Here is a 21,792-nt window from a genome sequence, read left to right as displayed (position 1 = left end):
CATTTACACAACAAATTCCTCAAGGCGCGTTAAAAACAATTATGTGACTTTGAGACTTCATAACGGGACTAATTAGGCCGATCTCGTTGCACAGAACTGAAATGCTGTTTTGCGTTTTTGCAGACTCCGCCTCCGAAAGCAAGATAGACAAACTTTATTGCGTTTGGTCTGCATGCTCTGAGACGCAAGTCATTTATATGTAGTGGCTTCTCCTACTTTTCTTAGTGATATTTAGCTCCAGTTTATCAGGAAGTGAATATTTTGTTCTCTTCGGGTCACTGGATGGAAACGCTGCTTTATTCGTAAATGTTTTAAGCGATATTCCGATTTTGCACGTTAAATTCGCAACTTTGGATGGAAACATAGCTATTGATTGAAGCACACACACAAACATTTCAACTTTCCCCCACAACTTTTATCATTAAAATAGCTTTGCTACTGAATCGCTACATCATATTTCTCAGCAGGAACATCGCTGGTTTTGAAGTAAGTAAACTTAGAGCTATATTGTTAATAGAGAGAGGCGCTGAACAGATGCAGGTAATTCACACATGCTTCTCTCATCTCTCGATAATGAATTCAAATAAATGCTGTAATTCTTTAATTCAAATAAATGTAATCTTACACACTAGGCTACTTTATCTCTGTCTGAATCAAATATTGCACTGGTAAATTATCATGTTATAAGAGGGATAATCCACGGCTAACTCTGCATTAAACCATTTGAATGCACTCCGTGGGATATATTTAAATATATATATAATTATATTTAGCATAAAGAAAAAGGAGCATATTTTTAGAACAACTGTTATTTTAAATGCCATAGTTTTCATGCAAAAATCACATTACTGTAAAATGACCAGACATTTTAGTTTTGGGAATTCTCATTATTCTTAAGGATGACTAGGTCTAGTTAAATATTAATGTATTGCAATTATGCAGATCTATTGATAGTGCAAAACAATGTAAAATTCAGTGTAAATTAGCACATATTTCACAATATTACTGTTTTTACTGCATTTTTGATTAAACAAATGCTGCCTTTGGGGAGCATGAGAGACTTAATTTTAAAAACATCTTAATCTTAATTATTGAATGAGTTATTGACCTGCAGTACACACTTTACGCACATTTAAATGTGATTTTTAATTACAGTAGTGAGTAAAGTTTTTTGGGGCATTGCTGTAATGAATTCATCGTGACAGTATTTGTTGTACTGCCTTTAAACGATGCTGATTGTCAAATACAAATGAGTGTACTACAGTAACGAGAGACTAATGAGAATCATGAAGAGAAACGAGACTGTGAAAAGGGACTGAGCAAAACACCTCTGCAAAAGAGGAAGTGGTTGTTCGTTTCCTCTTCTTCAGGGCTCTAAATATCACACCGCATGACGCCAGTTTTTCCACTGACTGATACTCACAAACACACTTCTAAATATAATTTTATGCTCGTACCGGGGCAATAAAACAAGACCAGCTTTTTTAGGAGAGGTGAGCTTATAAAGTTAAGACACATTTTAATGGCAAATTCTAATATATGCCTCATTCTTTCTAGTGCAAAGAATAAATGAGTGCAGAATTTAGACTATTATTTAAAGTAAGATCCTGTTTGGTGAAAATGACACTAGACTGCGTTCGAGGATAGCCCTCACCTTTAAAGCACTGCTTATAAGATCATTAATATAAAGATAACACTATATCTCATTAGTCACAGATGAGTAATTTAGACCATGAAGATATGTTCTAACATTTGGGACTCTGAGATAAGCGACTGTCGCCTACAAGGCCTGACGACTGCTATAAACTACACTGTGAACAGCAGTCATGGGCTTTAAATGGACACTAGTCAACACGAGTGAATCAGAGCCAAACTCGGTCCACTTATCAGTGTTGTTTTGCACTGTAGATCCATACGAACTCACAAGAACCTGTAACACTACATGATAACTTGCATTCATAAGTTATTTTATGTTATTGAAGGTTATTTGCTATTAAATATGAATACTTGGACGGAATATACCTGGAACTTTGATTCAAAGTTTCATAAAAAATGGATGCATTAACATTATCTAAGTGTTATATAATGTAATCTAATGATTTTTGCAAACATTAATGAAAGTTATGAAATGAATCAGAATGTCATTGACATGTTTATTTGTGACTGTTTGTATTTTATTTTTAATGACTATTTTTGCCTTTAAAGTGTTGACATAAGGAAGGACCCTACAACACTGATATATTTTATTGTATTTTATTTAAATTTTATTTTTTTACAGTGCATTCATACTTGTGTCCTGTCTCTTTAAGACCAGTTTGACCAAACTGTCTTCTTATTGGCTAAATTATACAGTAAATTCTCTTTCTTTTTGTATTTTTTAATGACTATTTTAATTTTCGCCTTTAGGTGTTGACATAGGAAAAACCCTACAACATTTAAATAATAATTTCACTTATTTATTTATTTTTTAAACACGTTATCATCATTAATTCAGTGCATTCACACTTGCATCCTGTCTCTTTAAAACCAGTTTGACCAAACTGTTTTCTGATTGGCTAAATTATACAGTAAATTCTCTTTCTTTGTATTTTATTTTTAATGACCATTTTTGCCTTTAAAGTGTTAACATAAGGAAGAACCTTACACTGATATATTTTATTATTTAAATTAAAATTTTCAAACTCTCTATTTTTATTACAGTTTTATTACATTTTTATTACAGTTTTATTCCCACGTGTGTCCTGTCTCTTTAAGACCAGTTTGACCAAACTGCCTTCTGATTGGCTCAATTATACAGTGAATTCTCTTTCTGTTTGTATTTTATTTTTAATGACTATTTTAAGTTTTGCTTTTAAGGTGTTGACATAGAAAGGACCCCACAACATTATTCATGGATTTCATCCGGTCTCTTTCCACAGGTGTATTAATCAAGCACAATGCAGTCTGCATTCATAATCTAGGTGCTTGATTTTATACACCTGTGGAAAGGGACCGGATGAAACCCATGAATTTGTTTTATCATTTTAGTATTTGTCTGTTTTATGTTTCTCTCTTTTTGTATTTTATTTTTAATGACTATTTTAATTTTCACCTTTAGGTGTTGAACCCTATAAAATTTATATAATTATTTTATTAATTTATTTTTAAACACCGTATGATCATTATTTCAGTGCATTCTCACTCGCGTCCCGGCTCTTTAAACCGGCTTCACCGAACTGTCTCCTGATTGGCTGTCAATGACATCACCCTGCGCTTCCGCACGCGCCGCTCGCGCCGCTCGCGCTCCTCCTCTTTCTGGGCCATCAGCGCATGACTATCGTCAGTGCGGGGCTTCATTGGTTCAGGATCGTGTCAGTCTGAAGTGATACTAGTGCGGACCCGCTACAAACTCCAGCTACATCAGTGAGGAGAGAGCAAAGCAGGACGGGAGGAAAATGTTGCGGGTCTTTAGCGCCGGTACCGGCTGGACGGCTCAGACTGATCGATAACTCACCAAACACATCGGAAGAAACAAGACATTGCTGAGAAACGCGCTAAATGTAAGTCTAATGCTCATATTTAACTATGAAGAGTTGTCTGAATTGCTGAGCATAAGAGTACACACAGTCCCACCCATAATATAGACATATATGATGTGCTTTTAACTGTAGGAAACCTCATATTTGACATAGATGCTTATAAAATGCCAGTTTCCCCTAAAATCAAACTTAATTTCCGTGCATTACTCAGTGTTATCATATCAGTCATGTGTGAGGCTGTAGTTGTGATGTCTTGACAGCTTCTGTGCTGTGCAAAGAAAATGATCTGCAAATTGCATGCATTGTCACCGCATGAAATAATGATGATGTCTAGCCATAGATGCAGAAGCTTTTCATATTTTATTCCCAGCACGTCCACATGCTGTGTTTGGGAATGGGCTGTATGTGTGTGTGCTCTTTTGAATTTAATGGGGTCAGCTATTCGGTCTTGTACATTGAGAGTCTCATGCACTTTTGAGGATCCAGATTCAGAACATGTAGATTTCAGTGCAATACGTCATTCTCAAAAGTTCTGCACGTCTCCTGTCAGTATTTCAGGTCATTTAAGTGTAAAACTCTTGACAGCCGTTCTGTAGGTTTCCCCTATAAATCAGTGCAGGTTCAGGCGGGCCTGATGAGGACAGACTATAGGGGTGTAACAATATATCGCAATACAAAAATACAACAATATGTATCGTGGATAATTCATCCAAAATAAAATAAAATCTGTGTGAGGGAAAAATTCTAGTTTTTAGAGATTTAGTGTCAGTACTACTTTAAACTACTATATATAATGTTCAATATAATGCATAATAATGCTATGGGGGAATATTTGTGGGTCCTGATAATGGCAAATGTCTGTTACCAGTAAAAAGTGGCCTACATTATTTTAAATATATCTAGTCAGTGAAAGAGTGCAAGCATGTTCGTCTAAAATAATTCTGTATTTTCAGCTTCAGAATCATGAATATTTTTATTCTGGTGTCACGTTTCAGGACGTGCATTGGGTTTCCAGCACCAAGTCCAAGCCTATTAATTATTATTTATTTTTTTAGTTATGTTTTTGTGCCTTTACTGTATAGGACAGTAGAGATTTTTGACAGGAAAGCGAGGGGAACGGGATTGGCAAAGGACCTCGAGCTGGGAGTCGAACTCTGGTCGCTAAAGACGTATATATATCGGCGCTAACCACGAGGCTATCGGCGCCGCAAGCCTATTCATTTACACCCGCAATGTAACACCAAATTTATGATTTTAATCAACAGTACTTTTTTTGTTAACCTTTTATCATATGTCTGTCGGAGTATTGCAATAATATCGTATCGTGATATGTATCGAATCGTGACATGAGGGTCTCGTTACACCCAAGGTTTAATATTAACACCCGCCGGGTTACTTATGTTCACTCACTTTGCTGGGGAAGTTCATGTAAGCCAAATTAAGTCATTATGATATATTAAATACAGCGTATTGCGCAGAATCTGCTAATATCTGGCTTACTTGAACATGCCCGTCACTATACAAACAATAACTGCGCGCTTGTTCATTTGCATTGAAGCAGTAGCAAAGATTAAAAAACATTTGATTTAAAGAAAAGACTTTGTTATTTTACATCCTACTTAAAAAAATATATATATATATTTTAAATGTTCTTTGTCCTGTAATGATCTGTCCACCTAAAATACAATTTTGGTGATGAGGATGAAAAAGGAAGGGAGGAGATGGATGACAGAATTTAGTTTGAAAAAGAAATAAATCCAAAATGAAATCCAAATTTGATATATTTTTTAAATATATAAAGCCTCTCTCTCTCTCTGTCTCTCTCTCTCTCTCTCTGTCACTCTCTCTCGCGCTCTCTCTCTCTCTCTCTGTCTCTCTCTCTATCTCTCTCTCTCTCTCTCTCTCTCTCTCTCTCTCTGTCCCTCTCTCTCTCTCTCTCTCTCTCTCTCTGTCCCTCTCTCTCTCTCTGTCCCTCTCTGTCTCTCTCTCTCTCTCTCTGTCACTCTCTCTCGCGCTCTCTCTCTCTCTGTCTCTCTGTCTCTCTCTCTATCTCTCTCTCTCTCTCTCTCTCTCTCTCTCTCTCTCTCTCTATATATATATATATATATATATATATATACACAAACATACATACATGCATACATACATATACACACACATATATGTACACACATTATATATAAGATATGACGTAGTTAATCTGGGTTATTTCATCTTCTTTTTTTCTTTTCCTTTCTTATTTTGGGGTAGTAGAAGTTCTGAAGTGGCCGGTAACTTAAAAATGTAGTTGCCAAATTGGCCTGTGAGTGAAAAAGTAAGTTTCAACCCCCCTAGTCCAGAATGTCCGTCCCACGACGATGCATCTGATCTGTGTTGTGTTCCTCAGATCGTCTGGTCGTCTGAGTTCTCCGTGGTCTCTCCATGCCTCCGTCTCCTCTAGACGACAGGATTGTGGTGGCGCTGCCAAGGCCTTTACGCCCTCAGGACCTCGGACTGCGCCGGGACACCAGCTCCCTGGAAGAAGCCATCGAGGTGAAGATCCAGGACACCAAGCTTTCGTATATGCCCTCGTCCAGCGGCTCCACGCGCTCGCTGACGTGTGGATGCAGCAGTGCCAGCTGTTGCACCGTGACCACCTACGAGAAAGACGTTCGGGTCAGCGCCAGCAGTCCTAACTTAAACTCTGGCATCGGATATGGCGTTCACGTGCCGGTGGGACACGGGAGTGCGCCGAGTCTCACCTCAAGCTTGATTAGGGGAGGCATGCGGGTCATCCACCCTAACGAACTCGCTAAGAAGCTCACGCAATGCCCTCTGGGACACCCGATCGGCCCGGTTCCCGTCATCATCGACTGCCGACCGTTCACAGAGTTCAACAAGAGTCACATCCGAGGCGCCGTGCACATCAACTGCTCGGATAAGATCAGTCGTCGACGGCTCCAGCAGGGAAAGATCACGGTGCTGGATCTCATCTCCTGCCGGCACAGCAAGGACTCCTTCAAAGGGATTTTTTCGAAAGAGTTGGTGGTGTACGATGAAAGCACGGTGGATCCGGGCCGGTTGACGCCCTCGCAGGCCCTGCATGTGGTTCTGGAGTCGCTGAGGAGGGAAGGGAAGGACCCCGTCGTGCTTAAAGGTTAGTTGCTGATGTTGTTGAGAGTGTTGGGGAACATATCGATCATTCGAATGCTATTTCTTACGACATCTGAAAATCTTCTTAAAGGGACAGTTCAACTTATAATGAAAATTCTGTCGGTATTTACTCTCCCTCATGTTGTTCCAACCCGTAAGACTTTCGTTCATCTTCGAGACACAAATTAAGATATTTTTGATGAGATCTGAGAGCTGTCTCACTCCTCCATAGGCTTCTCTGTAATTTAAACTTGCCGGCCCAGAAAAGTTAGTAAAGACATCGTTAAAATAGTCTGAGTGACTACAGTGGCTCAACCTTAAGTTTATCAAGCGACGAGAATACTTTTTGTGCGCAAAACCCCCCAAAAATAACGACTTTATTCAACTCTTCATGTTCTTCTGTGTTTCTCTCAGTGAGTTCACGTAGTGTAACAGCGCAGCGCTTCTGGGCTGTACGTCCAGCCGGTACCAGCGCTAAAGAGTTGAATAAAGTCGTTATTTTTGGGGGTTTTTGCGTACAATTTTTACTGACAGAATTTAAATTTTTGGGTGAACTGTCCCTTTAAAGGTAAGTTGCTGTTGTTGAGAGTGTTGGGAAGTTTTTGGAAACATTTTGATCATTCGAATGCTATTTCTTCCGACATCTGAAAGTCTTATTAAAGGGATAGTTCACCTAATAATTTAAATTCTGTCATTATTTGCTCACCCACAAACCTGTATGAGTTTCTTCCTTCTGCGGAACACAGGAAGATTTTTTGAAGAACAAAGAACTAAAGAGTTGTTGGACCCCATTGATCGCCGTAGTAGAAATACAACAAATAATAGAAATAGAAACTATCAAAATAGAAGAAAGAAACTCACACAGGTTTGGAACAACTCATTTTTGGGTGAACTACCCCTTTAAGAAAGAAGTTTTGAACCTTCAAAAATAAAGGTGATGCCATTAGAACCATTTTTGGTTTCCCGAGCAGTTCTTAAAAGAACATTTTAATAATCTTAAGAATCTTTTTCACTCTAAAGAACCTTTTGTGGAATGGAAAGATTCCATGGATGTAAAAAATTCTTCTTGGAACCTACGATGCCAAAATAAAGAACCTTTATTTTTTAAGAGTGAGTGCAGTTCTTGAAAATGAAAAAGTTGTTCTCAAATATTTAAAGTTTTACATAATAAGTACATCTTTTTTTTTTCTTTTTTAAGAAGAAAACTGAAGACAATGGAGGATACCCTAACTTTAAGATGTGACTTACGGTGTTTTTAAAGTAAATTATTTTCAGGAATTCAAATTCTTCTTAAGTTTTGTCTATATATTAGAACATTTTGTACTATTCCCCCAAACATTTCCTTTTCTCATAAGTTAGAAAATAGCAGTAAAGAGGAATTTTGTTCATAAGAATTGTTTTGTTGAATCTAAGCCCTGCGTTTGCGGTGCCCTTTTACTTTCACAGACAGTCATTTGAGTCTTGCAGAACCAGAACTAGCTGAACTCTTCACTTCTAGAATGACTCGTTATTTAACGCCTACTTTTTGTTTCACTGGCATATGATCTACTCTTCAAACATCAATCTGTGCTCTCAGAGATGATGGCACCCTGTCAAACATGCTTCTGCTTGGAATTTTTTGAAGCAACGCTTTTTGAATAATCAAATGGGATTTTTACATTATAAATTTTTTAGCGTAATCTCGGGTTTTCTTGTTGCATGTTTGCCACCGTTTAGCCTTGACTGTTTGTCTCCTACACTACCATTCAAACGTTTGGGGATATTTATATATAGATATAGATAGATAAAGAGAGAGAGATAGAGAGACATACTTTTATTCAGCAAGAATGCATCAAAAGTGACATTAAGACATTTATAATATTACAAAAGTTACATAAATGCTGTTCTTTTGAACTTTCTACTCATCAAAGAACCCTGGAAAAAATGTATCACAGTTTCCACAAAAACATGAAGCTGTTTTTAACACTGATAATAATCAGAAATGTTTCTTGAGCATCAGATCATCATATTAGAATGATTTCTGAAGGATCATGTGACACTGTGATCACGGCCGGATGAAAACGCTAAATTTTCCAAATTGACAAAGTGTGTTAAAGATATAAAAGATTGGATGAAGCGTAATTTTCTTTTATTAAATCCAGACAAGACAGAGGTAATACTTATCGGTTCAAAAAACCGCCCACAAAACCTCGCACAATACAACTTTAACATCATAGGATGTCCTGTTACTTTATCCTCTACAGTAAAAGACCTGGGTGTTATACTCGATTGCAACCTGTCTTTTGAAAATCATATTTCATATGTTACAAAAACAGCCTTTTTCCACCTTAGAAACATTGCTAAGCTACGTAACATGCTATCAGTTTCTGATGCAGAAAAGTTAGTTCATGCATTCATGACCTCGAGACTGGATTACTGTAATGCTTTACTAGCTGGTTGTCCTGCATCCTCAATAAACAAGCTACAGTTAGTCCAAAATGCCGCCGCTAGAGTTCTTACGAGATCAAGAAAATATGATCATATAACACAGATTTTATCATCACTGCATTGGTTACCTATAAAGTTCCGTATTAATTACAAGGTATTGCTACTGACTTATAAAGCCCTAAACGGCTTAGCTCCAGTCTATTTAACGGATCTTCTATCGCCCTATAATCCATCGCGCTCTTTAAGATCAGTAAATTCAAGGCTTTTGGTCATACCTAGGATATCCAGAACCACCAAAGGAGGGAGAGCATTTTCACATTTGGCTCCAAAACTCTGGAATAGTCTTCCTGATGCTGTTCGTTGCTCAGACTCGCTCTATCAGTTTAAAACTAGATTAAAGTCGCATCTCTTCAGCCAGGCATTCATATAATCTTACAGTTCAAACTACAATCCGGCCTCTAGCTCATAAATGCCAGAGGAGAACTGGCCCCCGACTGAGCCTGGGTTCTCCCAAGGTTTTTTTTCTCCATTAGGTCACCTGATGGAGTTTTAGGACACCATTAGGTCACTTGATGGAGTTTTTCGGTTCCTTGCCACTGTTGCCTTTGGCTTGCTCAGTTGGGGATATTTTGGGGATATTTAATTTAATTTTATCAATCAATAAATTCCTCTTGAAACAAACTTTATTGTATTATTTTAATTTAATACTGTGAAGCTGCTTTGATACAATCTGTATTGTGAAAAGCGTTATACAAATATACTTGACTTGACTTGACACTGAAGACTGGAGTAATGATGCTGAAAATACAGCTTTGATCACAGGAATAAATTACAGTTTAAAATATATTCACACAACAAACAGTTATTTTAAATTGTAATAATATTTCACAATTTTTACTGTATTTTTTATCTCATAAATGCATTATTTGTGAGCAGAAGAGACCTTTAAATGGCATTGTGCCTTTTGCTTAATTGTATAATATGCGTCCTTACTCCAGTCTTCAGAGTCACATGATCCTCAAAGTGATGGTTTTTTTTTCTCTTCTTTTTTCTGTGACATTGTAAAGCACATCGGTCAACTTGTGTTGTTTTAATCGTGCTATGTAAGGGATAATGTAGAGCGAGGCGGTTGTTATAGCGAAAACAACCCCGACACCGACGCGAAGCAGAGGGTTCTTGAATCAGCCTGAAGGGGGTGTATTCGCTATAACAGCCGCCTCGCTCTACATTATCCCGCTTATTACATGCCTACCTACCACATAAATCAATAATTTGACACAATTGATTTAAAAAACGACTGTATTGCTTCCGCTAAAGAAAATAGTCCGTTCCGTCTCTACGGTTAGAATCCTGCGTCCATAGCAACGCTCTGTTTTCCATGGCAACGCATTCTACATTAGAATTCAACCAAGCCATGTAATAAATAAAAATAAAGTTGCTATTGCTATTTGATTTCTCTTGTTGCGTTAATAAGGCTGATGTAGAACGCTAAATGTTTTGCTATACATCAACCATATGTTCTGCATCAACACAGAGGCCAGACAGTACAGTAGATGGGTCACATCTACTCTTGTGTGTCGAGTATTTGCATGTCCCTGATCTCTCGCTGCGAGGGCCATGTGCTCCTGTGATCTCTGCTAGCCGCGCTTCAGTCTGTTGCCGTGTTTCTCCTTGTTTGGCTGGTGTGGAGAGTCAAGGGACGGTGGCAGAGCGTGTCTGTCTTCTGACGTCTTATTGAAAACCTTATAGATCTGCTCCTAAACACAGTGCTGTCTGCATAGAGAATCATAAGTGCATTATTTTAAGGTATATTAAGGTAGGGAGCAACATGAGGGCTTTTATAAGTTACCGTGTTTTGGCCAAATTGTGCATATCTGTTGTTGCATATAAAATAATCCCAGAAGGCAATCCGTGACGAAATCCAAGATGGCAATGCAATTTTATTTATATAGCACTATTCACTATTACCAGAGTTGACCAATAACACCAGGATAATAATACAAAGCAGTAAAGCATAACATAGCATAATAAACATGCGGCAAATACAGACAAGAGTGCTTCAACCAGAATTAAAAACCTTATTAATTGATAGATTAGCCTTATGATGAGTCCATGGAAAGAGCTCACAGAAATATTTGCTTTCATTCAGTTTGTATCCTTATTTTTACAAATAAAACAACATTTTAATTGCATATGTATTGTTCCAAATCGGACCTCAGCTGCTATAGGCAGATCACAGGTTTCGGAGCGGAGCCGATGTGCCAGCGTGTGTGTGTACGCAGACATTAGGACTCTAGAGAGCTAGGACTCTGTCGACTTCTAAGGCAACAGCCTGAAATTGAATCTTGAAAGTGACTTATTTGGAACGTTCTTCATAGGCTTCAACTTAAGACGCAGCGCTAAGCTAAGCTATCGACACAGCGCTAAGCTAAGCTATCGACACAGTGCTCTAATTCTCTAACTAAATGACCTAAAATGCAGTGTAAGTGGCTTTGGATAAAAGGCTCTGCCAAATGCAAACTGTTGTGTTGTGATATAGGTTGTCATGTCATGTTTGTTGTTATATGTCATGTTATGTTATATTATATGTCATGTCATGTCATGTTTGTTATGTCATGTTATGTTGTGTTGTGATATATGTTGTCATGTCATGTCATGTTTGTTATGTCATGTTATGTTATGTTATATTATATGTCATGTCATGTCATGTTTGTTATGTCATGTTATGTTATATTATATGTTATGTTATGTTATGTCATGTCATGTTTGTTGTTATATGTTATGTTATGTTATATTATGTTATGTCATGTCATGTCATGTTGGTTGTTAATTGCTATGTTATGTTTTTTGTTTTATGTCATGTCATGTTATGTTATGTCTTGTCATGTTATGTTGTGTTGTGATACAGTATATGTTGTCATGTCATGTTTGTTGTTATATGTCATGTTATGTTATATTATATGTTATGTCATGTCATGTCATGTCATGTTTGTTATGTCATGTTATGTTATATTATATGTTATGTTATGTTATGTCAGGTCATGTTTGTTATATGTCATGTTATGTAATGTTATGTTATATTATATGTTATGTTATGTCATGTCATGTCATGTTTGTTGTTAATTGCTGTTATGTTTGTTGTTATATGTCATGTTATGTCTTGTCATGTTAATGTTATGTCATGTTATGTTTATGTTATGCATTTTAATTTGTATTACCTAATTTAGTTATATATAAAGTTGCATTTTATATTATATAGTAATATGATAATTAATAATGTTATAATTATGGAGATTATATAATAAAATTATAAGATATTATTATAATACCTTATTTTATATTTATTATATAAATATGTGTGTTTGTGTATTTTATATTGTATAGTAGTGTATATATAGTAATTTTATATAATAAATTAGGAAGTTATAGTATAATAGTAGTTTTATAGTATAATTAATTAAATGAATAATTAATTAATATTATATATATTATTAAATGGAAATTAACATTGTTATATTATACAATTATAAGATGTAATCCTACTCATTATAGTTTATAATACCTAATTTAATTATATATAATGCTGTATTTTATATTATATAGTAATATTATAATGAATTATGTTATAATTATGGAGAGGATATATATTATAAAATTATAAGCTATTATTATAATATCTAATTTAATTATATATAATATTGTAGTATAGTAATATTATATCATAATTAATAATGTTATAATTATAAGATTATATTTTATAAAATTGTATGATGTAATTATGCCCAATTTAATTACACATTTAACTATTAATTATTTTATATGAATAATTTTGTAAATTAGTTTGTGTTACTTTTTACATGTAAGCACTGAATTTCTCTCGAATGAATTGCTTCACTGAGCTTCTCGCACTGCATTCTGGGATTGCTCTCTCTGGGAAGGTTACATGCGATGCTAATCTCCTCTTTCATTCTCGTTCGCTGTGTGCGTGCTATCGAGCAAATCACGGCTCTTGCAGAATGCTTGAAGATAACAGCGGTGTGTGTGTGTGTGTGTGTGTGTGTGTGTGTGAGAGACTGAAACGCCACGGATTTAATAATTCCTCCATCAATCAAGAGGATCTTGGGAATTTTCATTTTAGGTCTTGAACTTTCAGAAGGGTTTGAAAACCGAGAAAAGATCTCAGTGTAACGCGACTTTGCTGTTTGCAATCATTCAACACATCATGTGGCGTTTGCCAGTTTGTGAATGACAGACTTTCAGAACATCTGAGCAACCAAATGTTGCTTGTGTAATGCAATGCTGTATCCATGCAGACATTTGGCAGTGTGTGTGTTTTCTAGTGGAGCGTGCTGTGGCTTCATGCTCTAATAACTATTGCTCATTGAGGATAATCATTTGAACAAAGCCCTCATCTTAAAGGGGACCTATTATGTAAAATTCATATTGAACATGTGTCTGCAGTGTGTGAACAAAACCACCATTTTGTGGTAAAATCCCTTCCACCCGTTTGTTATTTGCCTCATAAATCATAAGCAGTGATGTCACATTCCACAGGCCCCGCCCACAACTGCTGACAGACTCCGCCCCTATTAGCATAAACCCCGCCCCTCAGTGAGCTGTACACCGTCCGCCATGTTTATCTCCTTGCCAGAGCATTTAACAGCTAAATGATTTTCTGTTTTTCTTTTGTTGTTTGATTCATTTTAACAGCATGAATGGCAGTAGGTACTGTATATTATATTATATTATATTATACTGCTTTAATACACATCTAATATACATATGCGATTTCTTTCTCTGCTGTTTACGTTCACAGATATAACCGGATGTGAACTTTGTGTATTTGACAGTGTAAGCGGAATAAGAGGTGAAAGAGAACTAATACTCACGGGAAGCGCCGTCTGACATCCAGCTTTCTGTGTGTGTGCTTCGTATGTGTGCGCTCAGAAAACCAGATATCAGAAGTTTAGACTGATATTGCTTTAAAACGCATGCAGATAATAAACTTTCATGATTATAAAGAACTACAATGTCACATGAGCGTGAACGTGATGGAGATTATAATCAAAACCAAACAGATGTGTTCGTTTTTGGCAGAGTATCCGAGGCATGATCTGTACAGGCTCCACCCTCTTCTGCAAAGGGGGCGGAGCAGCAGCTCATTTGCATTTAAAGAGACATGCACAAAAACAGCATGTTTTTCCTTCCACTCTAAAATGGGCATTTATATAATGATATAATACATTATCTGTGGGGTATTTTGAGCTGAAGCTTCACAGAAACATTCTGGGGACACCTTATATTACATCTTGTAAAAAGGCACATAATAGGTCAACTTTAAAGTGTAACTTTGAAGAATTTCAGACCGCTTTGTATAGTTACAGTGGAGGCAGTATATGTAAATGAACAATGTTTACTCGTTCTCCGTGATAACTGGACTGAGAAATTTACATTTACTTGTCAGCAAAAAACTTTTGACAGCTTCAGGGGCTTTTGTGAAAACTCAACTCTTGAATCCCCGACCACAGACAGTCAGATCAACAGAGGGTTATTAACAGGACAGTTATTGTGAAGGTATGTTTATCACTCTTTAAACAGCATCATAGTGAAAATGGACCTCTATGGCAACAGATTTCTATGCATGGGGAAGAACTGACAGAACGGCAAAGATGCGTTTTCATGGATCGGCTGAGTACAGGTTTTAACCTCTTTCAACCACTTCCAGAGGTAGACGAAAACGCATTAGACCGGATTGCTTTCGCAGTGTAAACGCTCTTGTGATCGAATGTGTTCAAACAGCCACAAAAGACCGACTTCTCTCCTCTTACTGAACTAATGCATGAACATTACGGGAAGAGCTCTAGCCAGACGGGGTTTAAACTCTGTCGGCTGGAGACCCAAGTTTGGTTTGAAGATGAAAAACGTACTAAACACAATGTTCTCTCTCCATTTCTGGTGTCTAAGGGCCCTTTCACACCTACCTTGTTTGGTCCGGATTTTCTGACTTTTCAGTTTGATCCGAATCAAAATTACAGGTGTGAACCCTCCCCTGGACCACGATCCGGACCAAACAGACCAAATTTGGTCAGACGAAAAGAGGTAGTCTCGGTCCGGATCAAACTGAACAGAGGTTTGGTTCGTTTCTAGTGTGAAAGCATTTTCTGTATGGTTCAGACTTTCAGAGCATTTACAGGAAGTTCTGATGGTTCCCGCGTAGCCTAAACAACTGAAGAAGAAGATTTATGTTCAGATCTGTCAGTCCTGCCCACAGCTTTCTTCCAGCTGATTCACACGCACACACACACACACACACACACACACACATATATTTGTCCTGCCGGCGACGATGAAATGTTCGCACAACGAGGACGTTCATTTGGCGAATGTGAACTAGCCTCGAGTATAGCTGGTGCTGCAGGGAGTAATGCCGTAATAATAACAGTATAGTGGCAACGATATGCGTCTGTTCATTCATTCCTGTCAAAGTTACTCGCCGAACTGACAACACGCTGACGTCAGACACACGTCCGTTTACAAGCCAATCAATGTCGAGATGCAGCCCACATAGATGATGACGACAGGACACAAGTGTGTCATGTACAGTGCTTTAGTGCGCTCGCATAATTGCACTGTGAAACCAAACCAAAACTAACCGAATGTATCAAAACATGACCTTTGGTTCAGACCTCGTGCGGACTCTCAGGTGTGAAAACGCCCTAACACACACACACTCAGCGTTCGGCTGGTCTTGAGGATGTCAGAGCAGAAACTAAAGCTGATGCTCTCCGTGTGTGTTTCTGTCGTCTCCAGTCATGTTCATATGTAAATTGCCCGAGCTTTTACCCTCCCCTCGAAGAAATCAGGACAGAAATAGTTGAAAGTGGACAAAAGAGTCGGATTAAAACACCAGGTGTAAACGGGAATGTGTTTCCCTCGTCTACTTGTGAACCGATCGACTGAAACGCATCTTAACACCAGGTGTGAACAAGGCCTCAGGTTTCTGTGCAGGCTTTATCCGCAGCCTACAACTCCCTGGATCCTCCACTGAAACTGAAAGTAACTCACTCCCGCTAAACGTTTACTCGTACTGTGAACAATGCAAGTCGACACCATTATAACTAAAAGTTTGCTAAGAAGTATTTCCTTCTAAAGAAAGGCGGTGTTAGACTCTGGTCAAGCGTATCCATAGCAGACTGGTGGGCGTGGCCTTGGTCGACGGCAACATGCCCAGTGCATTATGGGTGTTGAAGTTTTCTTACCTATATAGTAAAAGGGAAAACAACAACATTTTTTTTCTTGTTTTCTTCAGTCAGGGATTAGATTACTTTTTTTTTCACCTTTCCACTGTATAGGCAGACAAGTTTAATAGAAAAACGCATTTTGTTAGTGGTGAAGTACTCCTTTAAGTATTACATTATAGCTAATGATAAAGCTTAAGTATTGGAATAGCTTACATGTTAGAGATGTAACTCTGTACATGTTTTTTTAAAATACACCTTAAGACACATTAGTTTGCCATGGCGTATTCTTCTTTCTAATGATTGTTTTTACTATTGTATTATTCTGTGTTTTAACTGAGATGATGTAAAGCACATTTGTCAGCATGTGTTGTTTAATAAAATAAAAGTGGCATTGACATCGACATTATTGAGGAAAATCACTTGCAAACTTCCTTTGCCAGGCAGAATTTTTTAGAGGTTTCTAAAGATTTGAGTCTTAGTGCTTTTCAGATAAACTTGGATGGGAGATCTTTCTCAGTCTGGCACTTTTAGAAATGATATCAGTGGGTTTCTAAAAATGAACAAGAGTTGAAGGTGCTTTCCTGCATGCGGTTAATGAGAGATTGTGTCACCGCAGGAACCCCCTTCAGTCTCAGTGTAGTGATGATCAGACACGTCTGCTGTTGATGAGGATGATGAGGATGATGAGGATGATGATGAATGAGAGGCAGGCTAACAGGTGCGACAGGTTTCACGTTTGACTAACTGAAATGTAACAGACTATAACTTCACACCCTTTATTCATCTGATGTACGTTAGCGGAGGAAGCGCAGATGTCCAGTATGACAGGTTAAACATTTATTAGAAGTGTGTTTGCTGATGTTTGTTCTTTGTCATGCGTTACAGCTGTTGTTTGCTGAGAGCTCAAGGGTTTCCAGCCAGTATGAACGCTTAGAAACATAACTTGGAAAATGGAGATTATAATAAATCATAAAATACGGTATAATTATACTAATTATAATTTATTATACCTAAAATGTATTGTTGTGTTTTATATTGTATAGCAACATCATAATTTATATTTAATAATATTTTAAATACTATAATATTAATTATATAATGTAAATATAATTATATAATATAAATATTTTTTTTACATTTTTAATTAATTATCACTTTGGGTAAAAGCGTCTGGGAAATGCTTTAATTGTAAATGCAAATTATAGAAATGTATATTATAAAATAGAAATAGAGATATTATGTTATTATATACTTATATAATACTAATAAATAATACCTAATATAATGATATATAATGTTGTATTCTATAGTATGTAGTAATATTATTATTCATATTTTTTAACTCATTAAGTATTATAAAATGGAAATGGAGATTAAATTAGATTGTAATAAAAGACATAATTATTATCTGAAATGTCTAATAATAATACATAATGTTGTATTTTTTGTTGTATAGCAATATTATAATTTAGATTTAATAATATCATAATTAAATAATATAATATTAAGTATATAATCTAATTATATAATATTAATTAGAATTAATAATGTTTTAAATAATTATCGCTTTGTATAAAAGTGTCTGCTAAATTATAGAGATTATATTATAAAATGGAAATAGAGATATTATATTATGTGATATTATATACTTATAATAATAACAATAATAATTTATTATAGTTGATATATGCTGTATATATATATATATATATATATATATATATATATGCGCAATTTCTGTCATATTTTTATCCATGTTTCTTAAATGTGAATTTATGACCTAATATAACATGTGATACGCACTGACTGGTCTCAGGAGATACTATTATTCATTCATGCAAATAAGACAGATCTGTCACAAGATCTGGAATTTATTCAACCTGAAATGCAAATTGTATGCAAATTTTTTAGTGTGTGTGTGTGTGTGTGTGTGTGTGTGTCACCTGACCTCAAAAACAGGACACATCTCTTATGATGAGAAAAATGAGCACACAACTGCCTAGACTTTTATAGACGGTTGCTACTGTACATTAAAATAAATGAGGACAGAAATGTTCATTTAAACACTATAATAAGCGAATTAAAGTGTCATGCTTCTGCAAGGAGATTTAATTTTGATATATCAACACTAGTTTTAGAGGTTCTTTCTTTTGGTGTTGGGTAGTGATGTTCAGTGTTGGGGGAAACTCATTACAAGTAACCTGAGTTACGTAATCAGATTACTTTTTCAAGTAACTAGATTTACAACAAAAATATCTGAGTTACTTTTTCAAATAAGAAACACAAGTTACTTTGTTTTCCCATATATTGACTGACAGCTCTCCTGTCCTCATGTTGAGACAAATCGAAGTGAGGAGGCGTTGTGTGTGTGTGTGTGTGTGTGTGTGTGTGTGTGTGTGTGTGTGTGTGTGTGTGTGTGTGTGTGTGTGTGTGTGTGTGTGTGTGTGGGGAAACATTGTTATTTTAGTTCTAGACTAAATGTGAGTGTGCATTTACTCATGTCACTTGCACAAAAAAAGATTTAATATTCCTCAAAATGGAATAAAATCAGTGTAATGATGAATCAGAACATCCAATAACTAAATATGTTCAATAAAACATACATTTCTATGCATTTAATTCCACTTGATTGACCAATGTACTTGCTAAGTAAAGAAATTAGTTACTTTTTAAGGGAGTAACGCAATATTGTTATGCATTACGTTTCAAAGTAACTTTCCCCAACACTGGTGATGTTTGCATTTTATGTCTTTTGAACCCAACCAATGAAACTAATGAATGTTTTTGCATTGGTCTCTTATAGGAGGCCTTTCCGGGTTCCGGCAGAACCACGATGATCTGTGTGAACACTCGCTTCACCTGGAGGAAGGACCGGACGGCAGTACCGCGATGGGCCTGTCGGGGGCGCTACCTCATTCCCTGCCCTCCACACCTGACATCGAGAACGCAGAGCTGACGGCCATCCTGCCCTTCCTTTACCTGGGCAACGAACGCGACGCTCAAGACCTGGAGCAGATGCAGCGCTTGGACATCGGGTTCATCCTGAACGTCACCACACACCTGCCGCTCTACCACTACGAGCTCGGCCTCTTCAACTACAAGCGCTTCCCCGCCACCGACAGCAACAAGCAGAACCTGCGCCAGTACTTCGAGGAGGCTTTCGAGTTCATAGGTATGATGATTAGAGAGAAGAGCGGGGTGGATCTCATGAAACCTGACGAGAACATGTTCAGCTCATATTTCAGGGCCAAAGTCAACAGGAGAAAGAGGAATTAAACTTTACTCGAACAAAATCAAGCCTTTTTTTAAGACTAATAAGCCTCAATATACACACACACACACACACACACACACACACACACACACACACACACACACACACACACATATAATAATATATATAAAACCCTCAATATATGTTATATATATATTTATACATAGCATTTAAATCACAAATTATGCACAATTATTATACATAATATACTTTCAAATTGAAAATTAGATTTTTTTATATATATATATATAATTACTAATAAATTATATAATATAATTGTAATAAATCATTATAATATTAAAACATTATAATTAAAAGCATTATAATTTACAATTTGTAACTAAATATTTTTTTTTTATTATATATATGTGCAATTTATATATATACATAAGTTCTAATTCAATATTACAATATATATAATTAATAATAAACAATATAATTATAATAAAACATTAAACATATAATATGACTTGCTGTTTTTATCTTTGTTCTGTTTTTATTGTATTTATATGATATTTGTGTTTTTGTGATTGAATTTTTGCCATGAAGATAGCTCTGATTGCTGACATGGCATTAAATAAAAAAAGATGATGATGATGATATATTAACTAAATTATAATAAAAATGTAAATGTTTCCCTTGTTTCACAAACTTAATATGTACACCTATATACATATATATACATATATACACACACAAGTAAAAGGGAGACTTTAGAGAGCAGAGGCATTAGTGACTTGACAAATGGTTTAGTAATTGAAATATTTCTGGCATTTTCCTAAAAGCCAGTGACGGTGGAGATTACAGTTCACCACAACAGCTCCATCATGTCTAACGTCTTGATTTCTGCTCAAGCTCATTCTGGTGTGTTTTCTGTCCACAGAAGAGGCTCGTCAGGCCGGTCGAGGACTCCTCATTCACTGCCAGGCCGGTGTGTCTCGATCCGCCACCATCGTCATCGCGTACCTGATGAAACACACCTGGATGACCATGACTGACGCCTACAAGTTCGTCAAATCCCGGCGGCCCATCATCTCGCCAAACCTCAACTTCATGGGTCAGCTTTTAGAGTTTGAAGAAGACCTGAATAACGGCGTTACTCCACGTATACTCACGCCCAAACTCACCGGCGTCGAGACCGTCGTATAGGATCTCCTATTCCCACATGGAATATGCTCTCGTTGCCATTTTAGACACTCTTTTGGACGAGGATTCGGAGACTTGCATGAGGAAAACGACCCGTCCTGTGAGTGTTCAGCCAAACACTGTGTTGAGGTCACTTTTGATGGCTCTTGGCCACTGGTGCTGGCTAAAGCCCCCAGAGGAGTCTGGGAAATCAAGGCTTGTATCATTCTTCGAAATCTATTTTTATACAGGAGCGCGATTACAGCACTGTGCAATAATCAACAACCGGGTGTGTGATGATGTGTATATAACGATACGATACTGAGACTTCCGGCCCACCTGGTTAGACGTGCTTCTTTTGTGTTTTTGTCACGGATCTTTTCATTTAAGTTCAGTTTAGATGCACTGATTTTCTTCTTTATGACCTTTAAAATAGTCACCAGTAGAGATGCACCGATATGAACATTTTGGCCCATACCGATAACCGATAATTCTTTATGTTTGAAGGCCGATAACCGATAATTCTTTGTATTTAAAAGCCGATAACCGATAATTCTTTATATTTAAAAGCCGGTAACCGATAATTCTTTATATTTAAAAGCAGATAACCGATAATTCTTTGTTTGAAAGCCGATAACCGATAATTCTTTGTTTAAAAGCCGATAACCGGTAATTCTTTGTTTAAAAGCCGATAACCGATAATTCTTTATATTTAAAAGCCGATAACCGATAATTCTTTATATTTAAAAGCCGATAACCGATAATTCTTTATATTTAAAAGCCGATAACCGATAATTCTTTATATTTAAAAACCGGTAACCGATAATTCTTTATATTTAAAAGCAGATAACCGATAATTCTTTGTTTGAAAGCCGATAACCGATAATTCTTTGTTTAAAAGCCGATAACCGATAATTCTTTATATTTAAAAACCGGTAACCGATAATTCTTTATATTTAAAAACCGATAACCGATAATTCTTTGTTTAAAAGCCGATAACCGATAATTCTTTGTTTAAAAGCTGATAACCGAGAATTCTTTATATTTGAAAGCCGATAACCGATATTTTGGCCGA

General features: G+C 36.5%; 1 protein-coding gene and 1 long non-coding RNA gene across 2 annotated transcripts in view; one reads left to right on the top strand and one right to left on the bottom strand.

Moving 5' to 3' along the window:
- Window positions 1-3,316: 3,316 nt before the first annotated feature.
- dusp10 (dual specificity phosphatase 10) overlaps window positions 3,317-21,792 on the top strand; it is a 20,314-nt gene continuing 1,838 nt past the window's right edge. Inside the window, exons 1-4 of the mRNA XM_082147258.1 lie at window positions 3,317-3,539; window positions 5,905-6,654; window positions 19,122-19,490; window positions 20,476-21,792. The exon at window positions 20,476-21,792 is cut by the window's right edge and continues 1,838 nt beyond it. Coding sequence (XP_082003384.1) covers window positions 5,940-6,654; window positions 19,122-19,490; window positions 20,476-20,741 — 1,350 coding nt within the window. The 5' untranslated portion in view covers window positions 3,317-3,539; window positions 5,905-5,939 and the 3' untranslated portion in view covers window positions 20,742-21,792. The remainder of the gene's footprint in view (window positions 3,540-5,904; window positions 6,655-19,121; window positions 19,491-20,475) is intronic.
- The window catches only part of LOC309482152, a 90,667-nt gene continuing 76,736 nt past the window's right edge, over window positions 7,862-21,792 (bottom strand). Inside the window, exon 2 of the long non-coding RNA XR_014200236.1 lies at window positions 7,862-9,842. This is a non-coding gene — a long non-coding RNA (uncharacterized lncRNA). The remainder of the gene's footprint in view (window positions 9,843-21,792) is intronic.

This window comes from Leuciscus leuciscus (genome assembly GCF_965113295.1).
Source record: "Leuciscus leuciscus genome assembly, chromosome: 19".
Taxonomy (NCBI): Eukaryota; Metazoa; Chordata; class Actinopteri; order Cypriniformes; family Leuciscidae; genus Leuciscus; species Leuciscus leuciscus.
This window is presented reverse-complemented; position numbering and strand designations above follow the sequence as displayed.